This window comes from Schistocerca americana, chromosome 2 (genome assembly GCF_021461395.2).
Source record: "Schistocerca americana isolate TAMUIC-IGC-003095 chromosome 2, iqSchAmer2.1, whole genome shotgun sequence".
NCBI lineage: Eukaryota > Metazoa > Arthropoda > Insecta > Orthoptera > Acrididae > Schistocerca > Schistocerca americana.
The window spans coordinates 900,336,445-900,356,498 of NC_060120.1; the positions used below are offsets into that span (position 1 = coordinate 900,336,445).

The 20,054-nt window shown below is 40.2% G+C and overlaps 1 protein-coding gene across 1 annotated transcript in view; it reads left to right on the forward strand.

Annotated features, from left to right (window-relative positions):
* LOC124595885 (dehydrogenase/reductase SDR family member 11-like) overlaps positions 1 to 17,814 on the forward strand; it is a 45,074-nt gene extending 27,260 nt beyond the window's left edge. The window contains exons 5-6 of the mRNA XM_047134793.1: positions 3,895 to 4,023; positions 17,364 to 17,814. Coding sequence (XP_046990749.1) covers positions 3,895 to 4,023; positions 17,364 to 17,405 — 171 coding nt within the window. The 3' untranslated portion in view covers positions 17,406 to 17,814. The remainder of the gene's footprint in view (positions 1 to 3,894; positions 4,024 to 17,363) is intronic.
* Positions 17,815 to 20,054: the final 2,240 nt, after the last annotated feature.

A 20,054-nucleotide genomic window follows, 5' to 3' on the forward strand; every position in this document is an offset into this window, starting at 1 on the left:
GTTTGCTGTAATCAAGAGAATGTCGTTATCAGGAGAAAGAAAACTGGCGTTCTACGGATCGGAGCGTGGAATGTCAGATCCCTTAATCGGGCAGGTAGGTTAAAAAATTTAAAAAGGGAAATGGATAGGTTAAAGTTAGATATAGTGGGAATTAGTGAAGTTCGGTGGCAGGAGGAACAAGACTTCTGGTCAGGTGACTACAGGGTTATAAACACAAAATCAAATAGGGGTCACGCAGGAGTAGGTTTAATAATGAATAGGAATGCGGGTAAGCTACTACAAACAGCATAGTGAACGCATTATTGTGGCCAAGATAGATACGAAGCCCACACCTACTACAGTAGTACAAGTTTATATGCCAACTAGCTCTGCAGATGACGAAGAAATTGAAGAAATGTATGATGAAATAAAAGAAATTATTCAGATAGTCAAAGGTGATGAAAATTTAATAGTCATGGGTGACTGGAATTAGGTAGTAGGAAAAGGGAGAGAAGGAAACGTAGTAGGTGAATATGGATTGGGGCTAAGAAATGAAAGAGGAAGCCGCCTGGTAGAATTTTGCACAGAGCACAACTTAATCATAGCTAAACTTCGTTTAAGAATCATGAAAGAAGGTTGTATACATGGAAGAACCCTGGAGATACTAAAAGGTATCAGATAGATTATATAATGGTAAGACAGAGATTTAGGAACCAGGTTTTAAATTGTAAGACATTTCCAGGGTCAGATGTGGACTCTGACCACAATCTATTGGTAATGACCTGTAGATTAAAACTGAAAAAACTGCAAAAAGGTGGGAATTTAAGGAGATGGGACCTGGATAAACTGAAAGAACCAGAGGTTGTACAGAGTTTCAGGGAGAGCATAAGGGAACAATTGACAGGAATGTAGAAGAAGAATGGGTAGCTATGAGGGATGAAGTAGTGAAGGCAGCAGAGGATCAAGTAGGTAAAAAGACGAGGGCTAGTAGAAATCCTTGGGTAACAGAAGAAATATTGAATTTAATTGATGAATGGAGAAAATATAAAAATGCAGTAAATGAAGCAGGCAAAAAGGAATACAATCGTCTCAAAAATGAGATCGACAGGAAGTGCAAAATGGCTAAGCAGGGATGGCTAGAGGAGAAATGTAAGGATGTAGAGGCTTATCTCACTAGAGGTAAGACAGATACTGCCTACAGGAAAATTAAAGAGACCTTTGGAGATAAGAGAACCACTTGCATGAACATCAAGAGCTCAGATGGAAACCCAGTTCTAAGCAAAGAAGGGAAAGCAGAAAGGTGGAAGGAGTATATAGAGGGGCTATACAAGGGCGATGTACTTGAGGACAATATTATGGAAATGGAAGAGGATGTAGATGAAGATGAAATGGGAGATACGTTACTGCGTGAAGAGTTTGACAGAGCACTGAAAGACCTGAGTCGAAACAAGGCCCCCGGAGTAGACAACATTCCATTGGAACTACTGACGGCCTTCGGAGGGCCAGTCCTGACAAAACTCTACCATCTGGTGAGCAAGATGTATGAAACAGGCGAAATACCCTCAGACTTCAAGAAGAATATAATAATTCCAATTCCAAAGAAAGCAGGTGTTGACAGATGTGAAAATTACCGAACAATCAGTTTAATAAGCCACAGCTGCAAAATACTAACACGAATTCTTTACAGACGAATGGAAAAACTGGTAGAAGCCGACCTCGGGGAAGATCAGTTTGGATTCCGTAGAAATACTGGAACACGTGAGGCAATACTGACCTTACGACTTATCTTAGAAAAAGATTTAGGAGAGGCAAACCTACGTTTCTAGCATTTGTAGTCTTAGAGAAAGCTTTTGACAATGTTGAGTGGAATACTCTCTTTCAAATTCTAAAGGTGGCAGGGGTAAAATACAGGGAGCGAAAGGCTATTTACAATTTACATGAAAGGGAAGCAGTGGTTGGGAAGGGAGTAAGACAGGGTTGTAGCCTCTCCCCGATGTTATTCAATCTGTATATTGAGCAAGCAGTAAAGGAAACAAAAGAAAAATTCGGAGTAGGTATTAAAATCCATGGAGAGGAAATAAAAACTTTGAGGTTCGCCGATGACATTGTAATTCTGTCAGAGACAGGAGAGGACTTGGAAGAGCAGTTGAATGGACAGTGTCTTGAAAGGAGGATATAAGATGAACATCAACAAAAGCAAAACGAGGATAATGGAATGTAGTCGAATTAAGTCGGGTGATGCTGAGGGAATTAGATTATGAAATGAGACACTTAAAGTAGTAAAGGAGTTTTGCTATTTGGGGAGCAAAATAACTGATGATGGTCGAAGTAGAGAGGATATAAAATGTAGACTGGCAATGGCAAGGAAAGCGTTTCTGAAGAAGAGAAATTTGTTTACATTGAGTATAGATTTAAGTGTCAGGAAGTCATTTCTGAAAGTATTTATATGGAGTGTAGCCATGTATGGAAGTGAAACATGGACGATAAATAGTTTGGACAAGAAGAGAATAGAAGCTTTTGAAATGTGGTGCTACAGAAGAATGCTGAAGATTAGATGGGTAGATCACATAACTAATGAGGAAGTATTGAATAGGATTGGGGAGAAGAGAAGTTTGTGGCACAACTTGACCAGAAGAAGGGATCGGTTGGTAGGACATGTTCTGAGGCATCAGAGCAGATTCAGAAGGACGTAGGTTGCAGTAGGTACTGGGAGATGAAGAAGCTTGCACAGGATAGAGTAGCATGGAGAGCTGCATCAAACCAGTCTCAGGACTGAAGACCACAACAACAACAACAATAAGGTGTAACTTACTTTATGAAATATCCTTGTACATAAAAGGTACTGAGCATGTGGGTTACTGTGACACCTTCCATTCGAATCACGAATCAACCTCACCAGTGTGATGGAAGTGAATTCCAATTTTTTTTAATTGTCTGCTGAAGATACCATGAAATCCAGGTTCTAGGTAAAAATTGTACTTAGCTTCAAGTACATCCTAAATGTTTCTACAGTTCTTACACTCACCACAACCAAGTCTAAGCATCCAAAGAGTAGTCAGCGCATGGACTATGCGGCTGGTCCCGGCGGAGGTTCGAGTCCTCCCTCGGGCATGGGTGTGTGAGTTTGTCCTTAGGATAATTTAGGTTAATTAGTGTGTAGTCTTAGGGACTGATGACCTTAGCAATTGAGTCCCATAAGATTTCACACACATTTGAACATTTGAGTAGTCAGCGTTTCACGTCGATAGTGTTTCCTACTTTCAAATTTCTTTCTTCCGATGTTTTCACAGGCGAACGATAAATCTATAAGAGACAAATGTTCGCTTATGTTTACAGCGCGCGCTCACTCTCAACCTGAAGTATCAGTTATGTTATCAATCATAAATTCAGAATGTGTTACTCACAGAACGGTAAGCTCATTATGATCTTGAACATTTGAATTTGACTGGTAGCAAAAAAGGAAAAAAAATCTCTTCCTCTTTTCTTTCCGCGACAGTTTAATTTCAAGCAATAAGCTAAAACATAAATTTCAGACTCGATAATCTTGTCTGCGACACACTTCCTTACTTTCGTGTTCAGCATTTAACGATGTGTTGATATGAAGTGATACGTAAGTCGTTTGCGAATAATACATTTTCTGTGTCGTGCTGATCACATACATAAGAGTCTTAATGAACAGTTATGTTAGGAGTAAATTTTAATAACTCACAATTCAATTTCTTAAGAGTTGTTCATTTTTATGTTGATGCCTTAAATTTGCTAGGTTCACGGTTGCATAGTTCCATCACGCTTTACCGAGGCTATCGCCTTGCAGAGCTCTGATAGGCATTTACGCTCAACATTTATTTCTGAGATTTTGCGTTTGAACTTTGATAACTAAAAGTGTAACTTTTGACTTTCGTTTATTACTCGCAGGAGATTTCTCCGGGACTTACGAGAACGGCAATCGCTAGCGAGAAGATATACGATATATTCCCGTGTATGGAACCAGAAGACGTTGCAGGTGCTGTTGTTTACATGTTGTCCCAGCATCCTCGAGTACAGGTAACTACATCTTTTACAAGAAGTTTTACAATAGAATAGTGTGTGACGAACAGAAATCGTATCTATATACACTATCAAAGCACGTAATGTGTTAAACCCCCTGGTGTTCTTGAGGCGGAAAAATGGTTTGATGTAGCTCTCTTTATACCAGCATAGCTACTGCAACCTGTTTGCACTAGGCTATTGTATTCAAGCTTTAGTCTCTATCTACAATTTCCTCCCCCTCCCCCTCCCACCTCTCCTCCCCATTCATAAAATGTCATGGCGATTCCTTGATACCAAAGGATGTGCTCCATCAGCAGTTCTCTTCTTTTAGTCAAGTTGTGCCGTAAATTTCTTTCTTCTCCAATTCAATTCAGTACCTCCTCATTAGTTATTAAATATAAGAATGTAATTTTCAGAATTCTTCTGTAGCACACATTTTAGAAGTTTCTGTTCTCTTCTTGTCTGAACTGCATGTTATCCATGTTTCACATCTGTACAAGGGTACATTCCAGACAAATACCCTCAGGGAAAGCTTCCTAACACACAGGTTAACGAATTTCCCTTTTTTCTGAAAGTGCTTTTCTTGCTACTACCAGTCTGCATATTAGATCCTCTCTACTTCGACCGTCGCCAATTATTTTGCGGACCAAATAGCATAACTGATCACCTACTATAATCTCTCATTTCCTCATCTCATTGTATCAAAATAACCTGATTTAATCCGACTACATTCCATACCATCGTCTCACTTTCGTTCATGTTCATCTCTAGCCACAAGGCACTTATCCATTCCAAGCGACACTCTTCCAAGTCCTTTGCTGCCTCTGGCAGAATTACAATATAGTCAATAAACCTCATTTATTTCTTCTCCCTGAACTTCAATTCTCTTTACATATTTCTCGTTGGGTTCCTTCAGTGCTCTCTCAATGCTCAGACATCAGAGGTTTTCATCACTCCCTTCACAACCACTGCTTCTCCTTCACAACCTTCGACTCTTGTACTTGCAGTGTGGTTTCCGCACAAGTTGAAAAGAAATTTTTGCTTCTCGTATCTTATACCAGTAGATTTCAAAAAGTGTATACCGCCATTGTCAAAAACTGCCTCTAAATCCATAAATGCTGTAAATGCCGGTTTGTCTTTCCTCAATGTACTTTGTAAGGTCAGTGTTGACTTTCGTGTTCTTTCATTTCGCCAGAACCCAATCTGATCTTATGCGAGGCCTGCTTCGACCAGCTTTCCATAATTCGTGTCAGTATTTTGCAGTCAAGAGCTATTAAACTGACGATTCCGTAATAGTCATGCTTGTTATGACCTGGAATTAGAATTATTACATTCTCCTAGAAGTCAATGTATTTCTCTTATCATATATCACGCATATCAGGTAGAATAGTTTTATCATGTTATGTTCTCCTAACGACCGTAATAATTCTGAGGGAATATAATCTGCTCCAGAGGCCTTGTTTCGAGTTAGCTCTTTCAACTGTCTCTCAGATTCTTCTCACAGTATCATATCTGCCAATTCACCTTCATCTACTTCCTCTTTCCACTATGTAATATTACCTTCATATTCATTTCCCTTGTGTAGCCTTTCTATGATGTTCTTTCAGCTTCCCCTACTTTGCTCAGTACTGGCTTGCCATCTGAGCTCTTTATGTTGATACTGTTTCTTCTTTTCTCTCCAAAGGCCTCTTTAATGTTCCCGTAAACGGCATGTAGCTTTCTTATAGATATGAATGCTTCTACATCCTTGCATTTTTCTTGTAGCCATTTCTACTTTGCCATTTCTGACGTCTTGCGAGTCTCATTTTTAGACGTTATAATCTCATGCTTGATTTGCTGAATTTCTATGTTTCATTCTTTCATCAGTTAAATGCAATGTATTTTGTGGTGTGCATGGATTGCTATTGGCCCTTACGCTTTTTTCGTATTTCAACCTCTGCCGTCATTGTTTCATCTCTCAAAGCTACCCATTCGTTTTCAGTTCTATTCGCTTGCCCCGTTTCAGTCAATCGTTGCATAATGCTCCCTCTGAAAATCTCAAGATCATCTGATTCTTTCAACTTATCAGCGTCCCATAACCTTAACTTCCTACCTTTCTGCAATGTTTTCAGTTTTGATCTGCAATTAATTACCAATAAATTATGGTCAGAGTTCAAATCTGAACCGGAAATCGTTTTGCGGTTCAGTATTTGGTTTCGGAATCTATGTCTTACTGCCTTATAATCTATTTGAAACTTGCCGGTGTATCCAGGTCTCTTTTCATACACAGGATTCTTTCATGATTATTAAACGAAGTATGAGCGACGACTAAACTGTACCAGGCGGCTTCCTCTTTCGTTCTTTTCTCCCCAGTCCTTGTTCCCTACTACTTTTCCTTCTCTTCCTGTTTCTGCAGTCAAATTCCTCTCCCTCATAACAACTGAATTTTGGTCTCCCTTAACTATCTGAATAATTTCTTTTATCTTCTCACACATTATTTCGATGTCCTCATATGTGGAGCTACTTGGCTTGTATTAATGTGATGGGTTTTGTCTTCGTGTCTGTTTTGGCTATGAGATTGCTTGCCTAGGCTCTTCATAGTGCTTACTCTTATTCCTATTCTCTTATTCACTATTATACCTACTGCTGCAATGCACCTACTTGATTTTGTATTTTTAACCCTGTACTCACCAGACCAGAAGTCCTGTTCTTTCCGCCACCGCATTTTACTGATTCTCTGTAGATGTAACTTGAAGTTTTCCATGTCCCCTTTCAAACTTCCTAGCCTACCTGTCCGATTAAGGGATCTAACATACCACGCTCCGATCTGCAGAACGTTGGTCTCTTTCTTTTTCCTAGTCACAACATTCTGCTAAGTAGTTCTCGTCCAAAGATCCGAATGGGGGACTGTTTTACCTCAACGGTATTTTACACAAGAAGATACCTTCATCATTTCACCATACACCGGAACTGCATTTCCTCGCGAGAAATAACGGCTGTAATTTCCATTTGTTTCAGCCGTTCGCAGTACCAGTGTAGCAAGACCATGTTGGCTAATGTTACAAGGCCAGATCAGGAACAATAGATCAGACCAGCACCTCAACAAACATGCCTCCGTTGTGGTTATACCTTCGGTACGACTATCTACTTTGTCGATGCACGCGTGTCACCCCGACTCCACAGGGTCCATGGTTTATGGTAGTAAAACGAATAGTTTTACACAGAAAACAAGTATGTACAATATTTGGAAGGGTATATAACACATTTTTAAAAGAGTACGAAATGGTTAAAAGATAAAAGTACACATTTAAACTTGCATGTGGCGCATCAAGTGAGGTGGCAACATGGTAATACAGTGGATTCGCCTTCGGGAGGATACCAGTTCAGACTTCCAACCACCCATCCAGACTTATGCTTTCCAGAAATCGCGTAACGCAAACGCCAGAATGGTTCCTTGGAAACTCTTCGCCACACAGAACTTCTGCTCTGTCTCTAATTACCTCGTTGTCGACAGTACAGTAAATCCTTTGTTTCTTTATTTATTTTGTAATGGTGGGTAGTGAGGGCCAAATTCTTTTACATTAGCTTTGTAGCTAACGCAATATAGTGACTGCTAATACTCGCATACTACGACATTTTAAGAAACCGAAAATCTCATTCGTAGGAATCAAAATGGGTTCCTAAAGCAACTATCGTGTGAAACGAAGCGCAGTCTGTTCGTCCATGGGACCCAGAAAGCAGTACATACAGACGCCCAGGAAGGCTTTCGACACATTTCCGTGCTGCCGTCTAATGGACAAACTATGAGCGTATAGATTAACAGGCCAGCTGTATGATTGGATTGAAGCGTTTCTAGAATGCAACATGTCATTCTCAACGGAGAGAAATCTTCACACGTAAGACTAACTTCGCATGCAACCCAAGGGAGTATTATAGGATCATGCTGTTGTACGCAGAGAACTCTCAACGCAAGAAAACTGTAGAGAAATGCGGGAAGACCTGTAGAGGATCGACACTTGGTGAATGGATTGGCAGTTGACCCTCATATAAACAAATGTAACACATTACACATAAACAGGAAGGAAGATCCATTATTGTTTGATTACACGATTTCATAACGATCACTGGAAGCAGTCATATCGATAAAATATCTCGGAGAAAGCCTACAGCGCGATTTAATATGAAGCGTCCTCGTAAAACTAACCACAGGTGAGTTAGGTTCCAGACTGAGAGTCACTGGAAAATCTTCACGAAGAGTAATCCAGCCACAAAGGTGTTAGTTTACAAAACCCTCGTTCGAACAGTACTTGAACATTACTCATTAGCCTGGGATCAGCACCAGATAGGACTGATAGTAGAAACAGAGAAGATCTAAACAAGACTAGAGTGTTTCTTTACAGATTCATTTAGTAAGCGTATAAACATCGCAGTGATATACAGCCAACTTCAGTGGCAGACAATGCAATAGAGATGTTCTGCATCATAGATTGGTTTACTGTTAATGTTCTGAGCGTATGCATTCCTAGAAGAGTCAACTAATATTTTGCTTCCTATTACGTATATTTTGCGAGAAAAACCATGAAGTTAAAATCAGAGAGATTGCAGCTTATACAGCTCTTCCTGCTGTTGTGCCAACATTTTCCACATCAGATTTCCATCTGTGGCGAGGTGGAACAACATGCCGTGTGTGAAATTCCACTGTAAGGCCCAGAATAATGTTAAGACAGCATTATTCAAGACACCAGCCCATAACAGTGGTGTGTGAGGTTACCTCATGGCATACCCTGATGCTGTGCCACCTCCACCACTATGACCAGAGGCATGGCCCAGTCATAACAAGCTGAGCAAACCTGAAATAAATACTCATCCTCTGGACCTAGCGGTATCTGTCTTCAACTACTCTCGATGCCGAGAAATGCACCACAACCGCCATCACTGTGAGGTGGGCCACGCAACCTCATCTACAACCAGGCACCATTTCCACTAGCTGTTGGTCTATGAACAATTCCTATACCAGACACTGCCAGTGTTTAGAGAGGGGTCACCCAGATTGGGTCTTCTCCAGCCTATCATAAATGAGCACATTATCATATGATGTCTGGCCATGGGTTTGAAGAATCGTCGAATGGCATGTAGCTGAGCATTACTGGAGCCATATGCGTACAGAGGATGTGAAATAAATTTCGAAACACTATATACAGCGTAACAATGGACTCAGCATATTCCTCTGCAAAGGTCACTGGAATTTAGTAAGTCTTTTGAAGTGATTGGCATGTACATTTTAGGGCCTTGTAGCAAACACCGGTGGAATCGCTGTATTATGGCTACATTGGCTCAGTTTTCTCTTTATGTGGAAACAATAGCTATCTCGAATCAGCAGGCTGACACAGTGGCACAGGCTGACTAACTGATTGCTGAAGTCTGGTGTTGTGGAAATGTTAACTGCAGATTATGGCACCAATTTTTCGTCAGAATCAATGAAAGACCTTCATTGTCTGTTGCATATTCGTAAATTAAGAAGTACATTACATCCATAGGTGAATCGGAGAATAGAACGTGTGCCTAGGACACTAGGAAAAATACTAAGCCACTAGGTGAGTTGCCATCACAGTGGCTGGAATTCTCTGTTGCCACACAATGTCACACCTTATAATCATAAATTCTCTTAGCTTATACAAGGGAAGATCAAAATGTTCCTGTTTGAGGGCGTTGTTGCAGTGTACATGCAACGTAGCACGACTGATGTATAGGCAACAACATGTAGGTGAGGGATTAGTGTGACATTCATGTCTTTACAATGTGCGCACAGAAAATGTGGAAATGTGAACTATGGCGGTGTTATTACTGAATGTGTCCAAGCAGGACCAACATGCTGTTATTCTTTTCTTAGCTGCTGAGGGACCAACGCTGTTAGACACCATTGGAGAATGGAGAATGTCTATGGGACAGCATGTTTGTCGAACACCACCATTGTGGAATGGTGTGCCAAGTTACATGCTGGTTGCAACTGGACAGGGCGCTGGTTGATCTGGGAGAGATCAGAAGTTATGCCAACTCAAGTGACAGACACTCGAGCACTGTCCTATAGTTCTAATCTCTCCCCATGCGATTATCACAACTCTGATCCCTTGAAAAGGCCTTGAAGGGTCGATGATTCCTCTCAGACGAGGATGTGCAGCAGGCAGTTATGGACTTCTTCACACAGCAGGACACAGTTTTTTACCAGTTGGGTATTTTCAAGTTGAATAGGTTAATTTCCATCTTTTGCAACAACAATCATTAAGACCAGATGCGTTTAATTTTATTCTAAAGCATCATCAGTGGTCAGGCTTTTTGTTGTTCACTTCATTCTTCTTCTTCTTCTTCCTCCACGTCTATTGGTTGGAGTTTTGCAAACAGCACTAAATATATTCACGTTTCTGTGTTGAGAAGGATCACCGTCCTCTTGCTATTTCGTGTGTTTGGTTTTCAATAGCTACTGAATAGCAAAACAACACACACGAAATGGAGAGAGGACATTGATACTTCTCAACACAGAAACGTGAATATATTTAGGGCTGTGAAAGTACTATTTGCAAAAACTCAACCCATACAAGTGGAAGAAGTAGAAGAAGAATGAAATAAACAACAACAAAAACCTGACTGCAGTAGATGCTTTAGAATAAAACGTAACGCATCTGTTCTTAATAAGACTTTCAGTACAGTTGCAAAAGACAGAAATTAACCTGTACGACTTGAAGATACCTGTTTGGCAAAACAGCTGCTAATGCTGTTAGTTATTTAATTTTTCTTACGTTTCACAACTGGTTTCGTTTTTTAAACCATTGTCTAGTGATAATCTGTACAGAAAAAGCACTTAAAATGCAATTTCCTTTTGACAGAACAAGAAGTAAGAGAATGCATGATTATGAATCCCAGAGCTGCAACGTTATGCACACAACCAAAAATTCATGAAAATCATCGGTCTATCTGACTTACTGTTAATAGTGTGATAGCATTTAATGTATTTTATGCAAAATCTCAGTTATTTACTCAAAAAATTATCCACCGTAAAATACGCAAGAATTAATCGACCAAATCAAAAATACAAGCATTCCTAACAACAGCAATCTAGTTTCTATTAATATTACTTATGTATGCAAAAATATTCCTATTCAAAAAAATCACAGATATAATTGAGAATAATTAAGTACAAGAAAATATGTCCAGGGAAAATCTGCGACCTTATTCAGTTGTTGGAACTAACTCTTTCTTATAACTACTTCAGCTTTCAAAATATGCTCACAACCAGATACTTTAGTCATGGACAGCTGCAAGGTAGGAACCTTGGCAGACATATTTATAAGCCAAAGTAAGGAATTTTTTTGAGAAATCTAAACAGATAGTTGACAAAGTCATTTACTATAAACAGGTCGATGACACCCTAGGCCTGCTGAACGGTACAGAGGAGGACATTGCTAAGACACATTCACAACTAAATGGTAAGCATGATAAGGTCGGATTCATCAGTGAAGTCAAAGTAAATATCAGTACCAATTTAGTGGATGTCACAATAAAACAAAAGGTTTCAATGCTCAAATCCGGAACTTTTCATTAACCACAACTGAACACACATTAATCAGTAACATCATGCCATACAGCAATCCATAGAAAGCATAATTTCACGCAGTATTATGCAGAATGAGAAATCTTCATCTTGACGAAGATCATATTAACAAAGAAATTAAAATCCTTGAAACTTTGGCAATGTGAACGATTTCGAAGCAGGAATAATTAAAGAAATGCAGAAACAGAAATGGGACATTAAGCAACAGTCAGCCACCAATGACGTTATTCTAAAGAGAGGAATCACTAAACACATAATCCAAGTGCATTCATGATGCATCTTACACCCTGCAAAGAAACTTGCTGAAATATTGCCGCTGAACTCCAAATCCTTCATCATGCAAAGAAGTAGAGAAAAATGAATATTCTATACGAAATAGAGATGTTTGGTTGTAAAAATCAACCAGATAACTTATCAACGAAAAAACTGAACTAAGAAACGCAAAGTATCTGCACAATTTTAATGGTATGCTGTTTACAGCTAATCAAAAACAAAATGGCAGTCTCATTCATTGTTCCCACAGTAACAGTTAGGATTAATCATTCATAGTTTCTTCATTAACAGGAAAAATTATGCATGTTTAGTAAAATTTTAAATTTTCGAACATCTCATTTGCTACATCTTTAAAATTATTTTGTTTTTATGAATGAATATTGATGACTAAATCTCTGAAACTGTTACACTGCCCTTACTTTTATTCTTTGGACAGCAGTACATCTTTACACGTGTGCCACCTGATGTGCATAAATTAACTGCCAAAACATCAAGCGCATCTACGTTTTTGTAAGCAAAAAACGAATGGAAACACTAAACGTGAAGACATTGCCAATTTTATAAATATTTCAAGATTTGTAGATAACTTTATTTCCGCTAATTTACTTTCACACCATTGTGTTTTCCATTTTGTAGCGTAAATATAGTGTGCTTTTCTGTACAGATGACTAGTGCGCAATGGCTTAAAAAGCCGAAACCGATTATGAAACGAAAGAAAAGTTTAAATAAATAACAGTCTCAGGGTGGATAAATGCCTCATTCATTTAGTAAGTATACACTGAGGTGACAAAGTCACGGGGTAGCGACATGCACATACACAGATGGCGGTAGTGTCGCATACTCAAGGTATAAAAGGGTAGTGCATTGGCAGAGCAGTCCCCCCCCCCCCCCCCAACCGCCGAGTCCTTTTGTATTCCCCTCCTCTGCCTACCCCACTCCCTGTCGCGTCTGCCCAGCGCCCCCCACCCCTCTTATGGGTCCTCATTCTCCATCAGCTCCTTTCCCGGCTCCCCCCCTTTTTTATTTTCCCATCATCTGTCCAGTTTCCCCGCACCTGTTCTCCGCTGTGGTATGTCACATTTGCCAACTTTTTAGTGCAGTGTTCCAGTGACTGTTCAATGTTGTTCGTCTTTTTCGTGTTGCGAACAGAAACCATGCTGTCGCTGAGTGTGAATTTTATGTCTTTTGCGAACAGAAACCAGACTGTCGCCGTGTTTTTTCAATTGTCTGTCTATTGTTTTACCTGTCTGCTTTGTATGTATTTTCTTAGCGTCATCATCCCTCTGTTCTTTGTTTTAAGTTCCACGATTTCTTTTCGCCATTTTACTCTTTATGTCTCCGATTTTATCGCCTGTTTTTATTATTTATTCTCTTCATCTTTCTAACAAAGTCTGTAGGCTGAAGAGCGGCATACTAAGCTGCTGCCAGCCCGCCCCCTTCGGGGGGGGGGGGGGGGAATTGAAATTCAATAAAGAAGAAAAAAAAAAGCAGAGCAGTAATTTGTACTCAGGTGACTCATGTGAAAAGTTTCCGACCTGATTAGGGCCGCACGACGGGAACTAACAGACTTTGAACGCACATTGGTAGTTGGAGCTAGAAGCATGGGACATTCCATTTCGAAAATCGTTAGGGGATTAAATAGGCCCAGATTCACAGTGTCAAGAGTGTGATGGCAATATCAAATTTCAGATATAACATATCACCTTGGACAACGATGTGGCCGACGGCCTTCACTTAACGACCAAGAGCAGCGACGTTTGCGTAGGTTTGTCAGTGTAAACAGGCCAGCAACACTTGGTGAAATAACCGCAGAAATCAATGTGGGACGTACGACGAACGTATCCGTTAGGACAGTGCGGCGAAATGTGGCGTTAATGGGTTATGGCAGCAGACAAGCGACGCAAGTGCCCCTGCTAACGGCACGATAGCACCTGCGTGCTTCTCCTGGGGACCCTAGGCGACTGAAAAACCGTGGCCTGGTCAGATAAGTCCTTATTCCAGTTGGTAAGATCTGATGGTAGAATTCGAGTTTGACGTAGACCCCACGAAGCCATGCACCCAAGTTACCAAGAAGGCAGTATGTAATCTGTTGGTGGCTCCGTAATGTTGTGTGCTGTTTACATGGAATGGACTGTATCCTCGGTCCAACTGAACTGATCGTTGAAGGGAAATGGTTATGTTCGACTGCTTGGAGACAATTTGCAGTCATGGATGGACTTCACGTTTCCAAACAACGAAACGCCATGTCACCAGGCCACAACTGTGCGTGGCTGATTTGAGGAATGTTCTGGAGATATCGAGCGAATGATTTTGCCATCCAGATCGCTCAGCATGAATCCCAGCGAACATTTATGCGACATAATCGAGAGGTCAGTTCGTACACAAAATCCTGCACCCGCAACACTTTCGAATTTATTGGCAGCTATAAGCGGCAATATGGCTTAATATTTCTGCAGGGGACTTCCAACGGCTTGTTGAGTTCATTCCATGTCGAGTCACTGCACTACATCGGGGTAAAGGAGGTCCGACACGATATTAGAAGGCACTCTATGACTTTTGTCATATCAGTGTATGGCTGTTATATGGCCAAAAAAGGAATATGGGTTATGTGTGAAGCCTGCAGTAAGTCTAACAGTCAGATCCTAGCTAACGATATGTCAGCAAATCCTAGGAAGTTGCCGTCGTTTCCAGAGTCAATAAACGGCTCCATAACTTCTATCCAATTCTCGTGGATCAGTCTGACTTTGACACTGAAAGCAGAAGAAATAAAGTTCAGTTATTAAATTCTTCAAAAGTACGTTCAGTAATGCGGGCACTATAATACCAATATTTGACTGCAGCCAGCCGGTGTGGCAGAGCGGTTCTGGGCGCTACAGTCTGGAACCGCCCGACCGCTACGGTCACAGGGTCGAATCCTGTGTCGGGCATGGATGTGTGTGATGTCCTTAGGTTAGTTAGGTTTAAGTAATTCTAAGTTCTAGGGGACTGATGAACTCAGAAGTTAAGTCCCATAGTGGTCAGAGCCATTTGAACCTGACGCCTTCCGTTTTCTATTCTATTTTATTACTGTGACACATATGACCTACACGGTAAACGAGATAATCACTCCGTGCTTTCTGTAAGAAGCGTCCATTTCTGTCCGTAATCTGCGCTGCTGTTCCTTATTTTCAACGACGTTGTCATCGGGGGCGGGGGTAGTAGTTTGGCTGAAGATTCATAAACAGTTATTAATGTCCCATCTTATTTCTTCAGTTTGGAAAAGATAGCTGATGATTTAGTTTTGTTTGCTACAGTTCTTGGGGCATCCACCGGACATCTAGTTAGAACTGATAAGCTTCCCGGTGCTTCAGCCTCCTTTTGGTTAAGAGCTCTTTGTATTAGCGTTCAACACCCGTGCAATGTTACAGCCTTCTTGTACGTTCTACTTCAAGACCCTCTTCATATACCTCTATCCAGCTTTATTCTCAGCCTTAAGAATGGTTTGCCATACGCTCTTCGTTGATGCTGGGATTATATTGTTCCCTGTCATTTGAATGTCAGAAACCTACTCTTCCGATTTTTTTTATCCACGTCAAACCCTACGCAATTTATCGGTCGAATCTACAATTTAGAGTGCAGCAAGAGCCATTTTGTTATCCAGATTGCATATATTCTTTGCTGTAGCATAAACTAAGTAAAGGGAACATCTGCCTTTGCTACAACTGGCCACCTCCTAACCACCCCTCTTGCGTGGGCAAGGTCAACTTTGTATTTTCAAATGAGGAGACCTCCTTTTATTGCATCTTCGGATTTTACGCCAAAAAAAATACGTACTGTTTGCTCAAAACATTGTTTTCCATTCGTGGTAGATGGCGCTGTAACCGATAGATATCAAGTGTGCCTGTTTTTGCAATTAAGAACCGACACATTTGATTTTACATTTCATTTACGATGTAAATGTAAACCGTTGTTTTCTAAAGGTTGATTGTTGTTCAAACGTTACTTGAGTGTTGCAAATGTACGGTACAAATGTACTGTACAAATAATATGCCTAGACATTCACATTTCTGGCATGTAACTTACTTGTATGGTAATGCGGTTTTCTGTCCCCTGCGGGGTTGGTTGTGGTGAGTCCCCAAACCATCGGCATGCTTGGTTTCGTTGGACGCCCCGGAAACCTCGACGTCAGGGTGACTGATTTCAGTGTGTATTTCCAACCAACCATCGTGACTCTCGCGCTGGCCGTTACGCGGTACCGGCGGAATACAAACCGCAACCATTGCAATGAGGTAAAATGTCCATGAAGTGATAGTGACAGAAGCACATGCCACGGATACTCACCGAAAACTAATTCTCCAGTGGTAAGAGACAAGGGAACTCACCGAAATCAACACCCCAATTGTGAGAGGCAAGGGAACTCACCGGTATGAACCATCCCGATGGGAACATCCATGTTGTTGTTCCTGAAGCACGCTAAACGTTGTTTCTAACTAGGTATTGAAACGGCTAACCATTGTGTACTATGCAATTAAATTTGCAGCACTAAAGTAAATATCGAACAGAAGCACCAACCGTTAGAGCACAAAGGTGGAAAACAATAGTTAGAGTAAACCATACGTAGTTTTTGCATAGAATCCGAATATGCAATAAAAAGGGGTGTTCACATTTGAAAATACTAAGTTTATCAGGCCCACGCAGGAGCAGTGATTAGGTGCCCCCCCTTTTTTTTTACAATCGTACTGACCAACTAAGATCAAGTTAACAACTTCAGTTCCTCTTTTTCATTTGTTTTTTACTATTTTTTCAGTATTCCCACATTTTCTCCCCATGAAGTCTATTCCTTTCTTCCGTCCATGCTGTTCCAGATTTTTGATTTCTTCTGCTTTGAAAGCCTTCTAAATTCAGATATTTTATTTTTAAAACGATTTCTTTCCGCTACCTCTGATTCTTTGATGTTGTTTCTTTCTAGATCTTTCCTTACTTCTGTAATCCATGCTATTGTCTATTTCTTCTTCCAGAAATATAAGAGTATTTGTTTTTTTAGTCTATTTCCATCCATTCGGTAGAGTGTCCGAGAAAGATTAATCTTCGTTTGGCCATTACTTCAGATATTTTCTCTATATTTTTGTAGATCTCCTCATTACTTCTTATTTTCCAACCATCTACTGTTTTAATTGCACCCATTATTTTTCTAATAATCCTTCTTTCCCGTACCTTTGGTTTGTCCATCTTATAGTTCATCATTAGGCATCAGATCTATATGAACATTCTGGTCGTACCACTGTGGTGTAGTGTTTTAGTTTTGTTTTTCCCTTTTACTGATATTAACTTTTCATGTAGAACATTTTTTTCGTACAATGTTTTTCGAGATATTTAGTTGTCTCAGGATAAAACCAACACCCTGTGTACTTTCGCGTCAGGCGTTAATATGAACAAACCCTTAGACCATCAGCTTACAATTTCTGTTTTCGTTTTTATTTCAACTAATTTTACTCAAGCAATTTTATTTTTGTTTCAGGTTCATGAAATAATCATCCGTCCAACTGGCTTTGATTACTGAAGGCACCATTTTCCAGGAGCAACATATACATTCTCTTTATTACTTACCAGTGCTTGCAGTCGTGCCGAGACATCACAGCAGGTTTCATCACAGCCGGAAAAGTGAAACAGCACATGAAAATATTTAGAACTGCTTCTAATATCTTCAGGGAGAATTGTTATTACAAACCTTTCCATAACTGTCAATGAAATGTAGGGAAGACATCTGCTACAAAGAATAAGCTCCAGATGTCTGTTATCATGTAAATAAGTTCTGTAGCACCTTTATGCCTATTTGAATAATTGCAGTACCAGAGTGTCATTAATATAGTCCATAATCATATGAGGCACTGCATAATACTTCTGAAATTTTATTTGAAATTTGTACTTTACGTGGCGTAGGTGACGCAACAATAAAACAAAAAGTTTTATCTTTTATGTACTTGCATCCTACAGTCCCAAATAATAACGTGTATATTTGATTTGTGCAGAGATTATGCGAACATGGTTCAGTAACCTCTTTTAAATGTTGCTACACTCAACTATTGCTTCTCTGTATATTTGCTTCTTATTAAATTTTGAGATGAATGACATTTCCATTTTTCGAGCCAATACCCCGTTTCACAACATCAGTATAATGAATAAAAGCGATGTAAATTAAAAGTGAGTCATTTACTTATTTTTATAAGGGTGCCCACTACTGAGGAAGACACTTTTTCATTAACCTGTTAACAATCACAAAATGTTCAACTAGTAATAAAGAACGGCATGGTGAAGTTATTAGCGACTAACTTCATCTATAGTACCAACAAAATTTTTAGCAGACGAGTATGTAATGAGAGTGTGATAGTCACCCCTCGCACATCTAAGTTTACTAAAACAAACAGTGTTAGTAAACTTTGTAAATTCTTTTCATTTCATTGTATTTAGCTAAAAGATTTATTTGTCATTCGTTGTGCACGTTTCTGACGGTACGAGTACTAAGTTTTAGGTGAAAATGTATTTCGACATGTTTGACATATTCTGTGTCTGCTGCGACTACCATCCTTGAGGCCAGTGGAATGGATATTACAGTAAGCAGATTAGTTCTTATACAAAAAATGTGTTCCGTATTTTCGTTTTCTCCCATTCCATATCCACGAGCATCTCCACCATTAGCACTTAGCAAATTTAAAAAATGGTTCAAATGGCTCTGAGCACTATGGGAGCTAACATCTATGGCCATCAGTCCCCTAGAACTTCTTAAACCTAACTAACCTAAGGACATTACACAACACCCAGTCATCACGAGGCAGAGAAAATCCCTGACCCCGCCGGGAATCGAACCCGGGAACCCGGGCGTGGGAATCAAGAACGCTACCGCACGACCACGAGCTGCGGACAGTAGATTTAAAGTTTCGCGTTCTAACGGTTGGTGTTTATGTTCGAAATATACTTTAGCGTTGCAAATTTTTATTGAACGGTACAATATAGTTAGTCGTTTCAGTGCCTGGTTACAAACTACGTTTAGCGTGATCCAGGAACAACAACGTGGATGTTATAATTTTCTGTTCTCATCGTGATGGGTGATAAGAGGAACCCCTTGCCTCTCACTCACTCTTTCGTAGGTCTTCTGTCACTAAGCTATAAACTCTAACAACGCCATTTACTGGTTCTTTGGTGTACTGCGAACCTAACCGTGCTTCTGTTGGGATTATGATGTACTACGCCGTCACTAAGGGAAACATCCCAGTTAGCAAGCTGAGCAGACTCTTAAAATTTTAAATTACGAATCTTTTATTTTCGGGTTCCGAGTTTGATGAAATAAAGCCTATATGGTGTCCTAAGCGATGCTCGCGTTACGTTTCAAAACGCCATGAAAATTCGCCAAGTAGTTATCGAGGTAGCTTGTTCAGACTGACAAAGAGTCTGACACGACGGATTTAGATAAAACTTTAAATCACGGTAACTATTTTTTGTGATCCGTTTTTGACGAAGTAAAGCCTATACGTTACCCCGAGCTAGGCGAAAGTTCCTTGTCGAAATCTAATCAAAATTAGTCCGGAAGTTTTGGAGAGTAGCGCGTTCAAACAGACAGATAGGCAGATAGAATGGTTTTACAGTTTTATGATTAGTAGTGGCAGTATAGAAGATGAAACGAATGGCAGATCTTGTGTGGCAAGACAATGCTACTAACAAGAGAATGATATACACCTCTGTTTATGCTCGACAGACAACCTTGTATTTCCAATAACAACATGTTTATTTCTCCGCTTCCGAAGCTGAGCTGTCAGCATGTCTCACTGCCACGCGGAGCTATCAGGTTCGTTCGCAGTACACGCTACCTCTTTGGCAGAAGTGGAGTATGGAGCACGAAGGTGCGCGAGGCCGAATGAGGAGTTATTTAGACGAGAGGTATTGGCTCTTAGAAAGATGACAACAGCCGGGAGAACGATGTACTGACTGCATGGCCCTTCATGCCGCATCCAAATTATGCTATGCACAGAGGAAGCGACGGCGGCCCATCACCAGCAGAAGGTCAATATTGAAGTAGGAATCAAATGAAATTAATCACTATCTTACGACTCCGCTGCTATGTCAGCTGATGAGAACAATATCTACTTGTCCGTGTACAACTAAAGGTGCTCTGGGGTAAGCTTTTATAGTAGGCGGTATGCTGTAGGTTTCAATC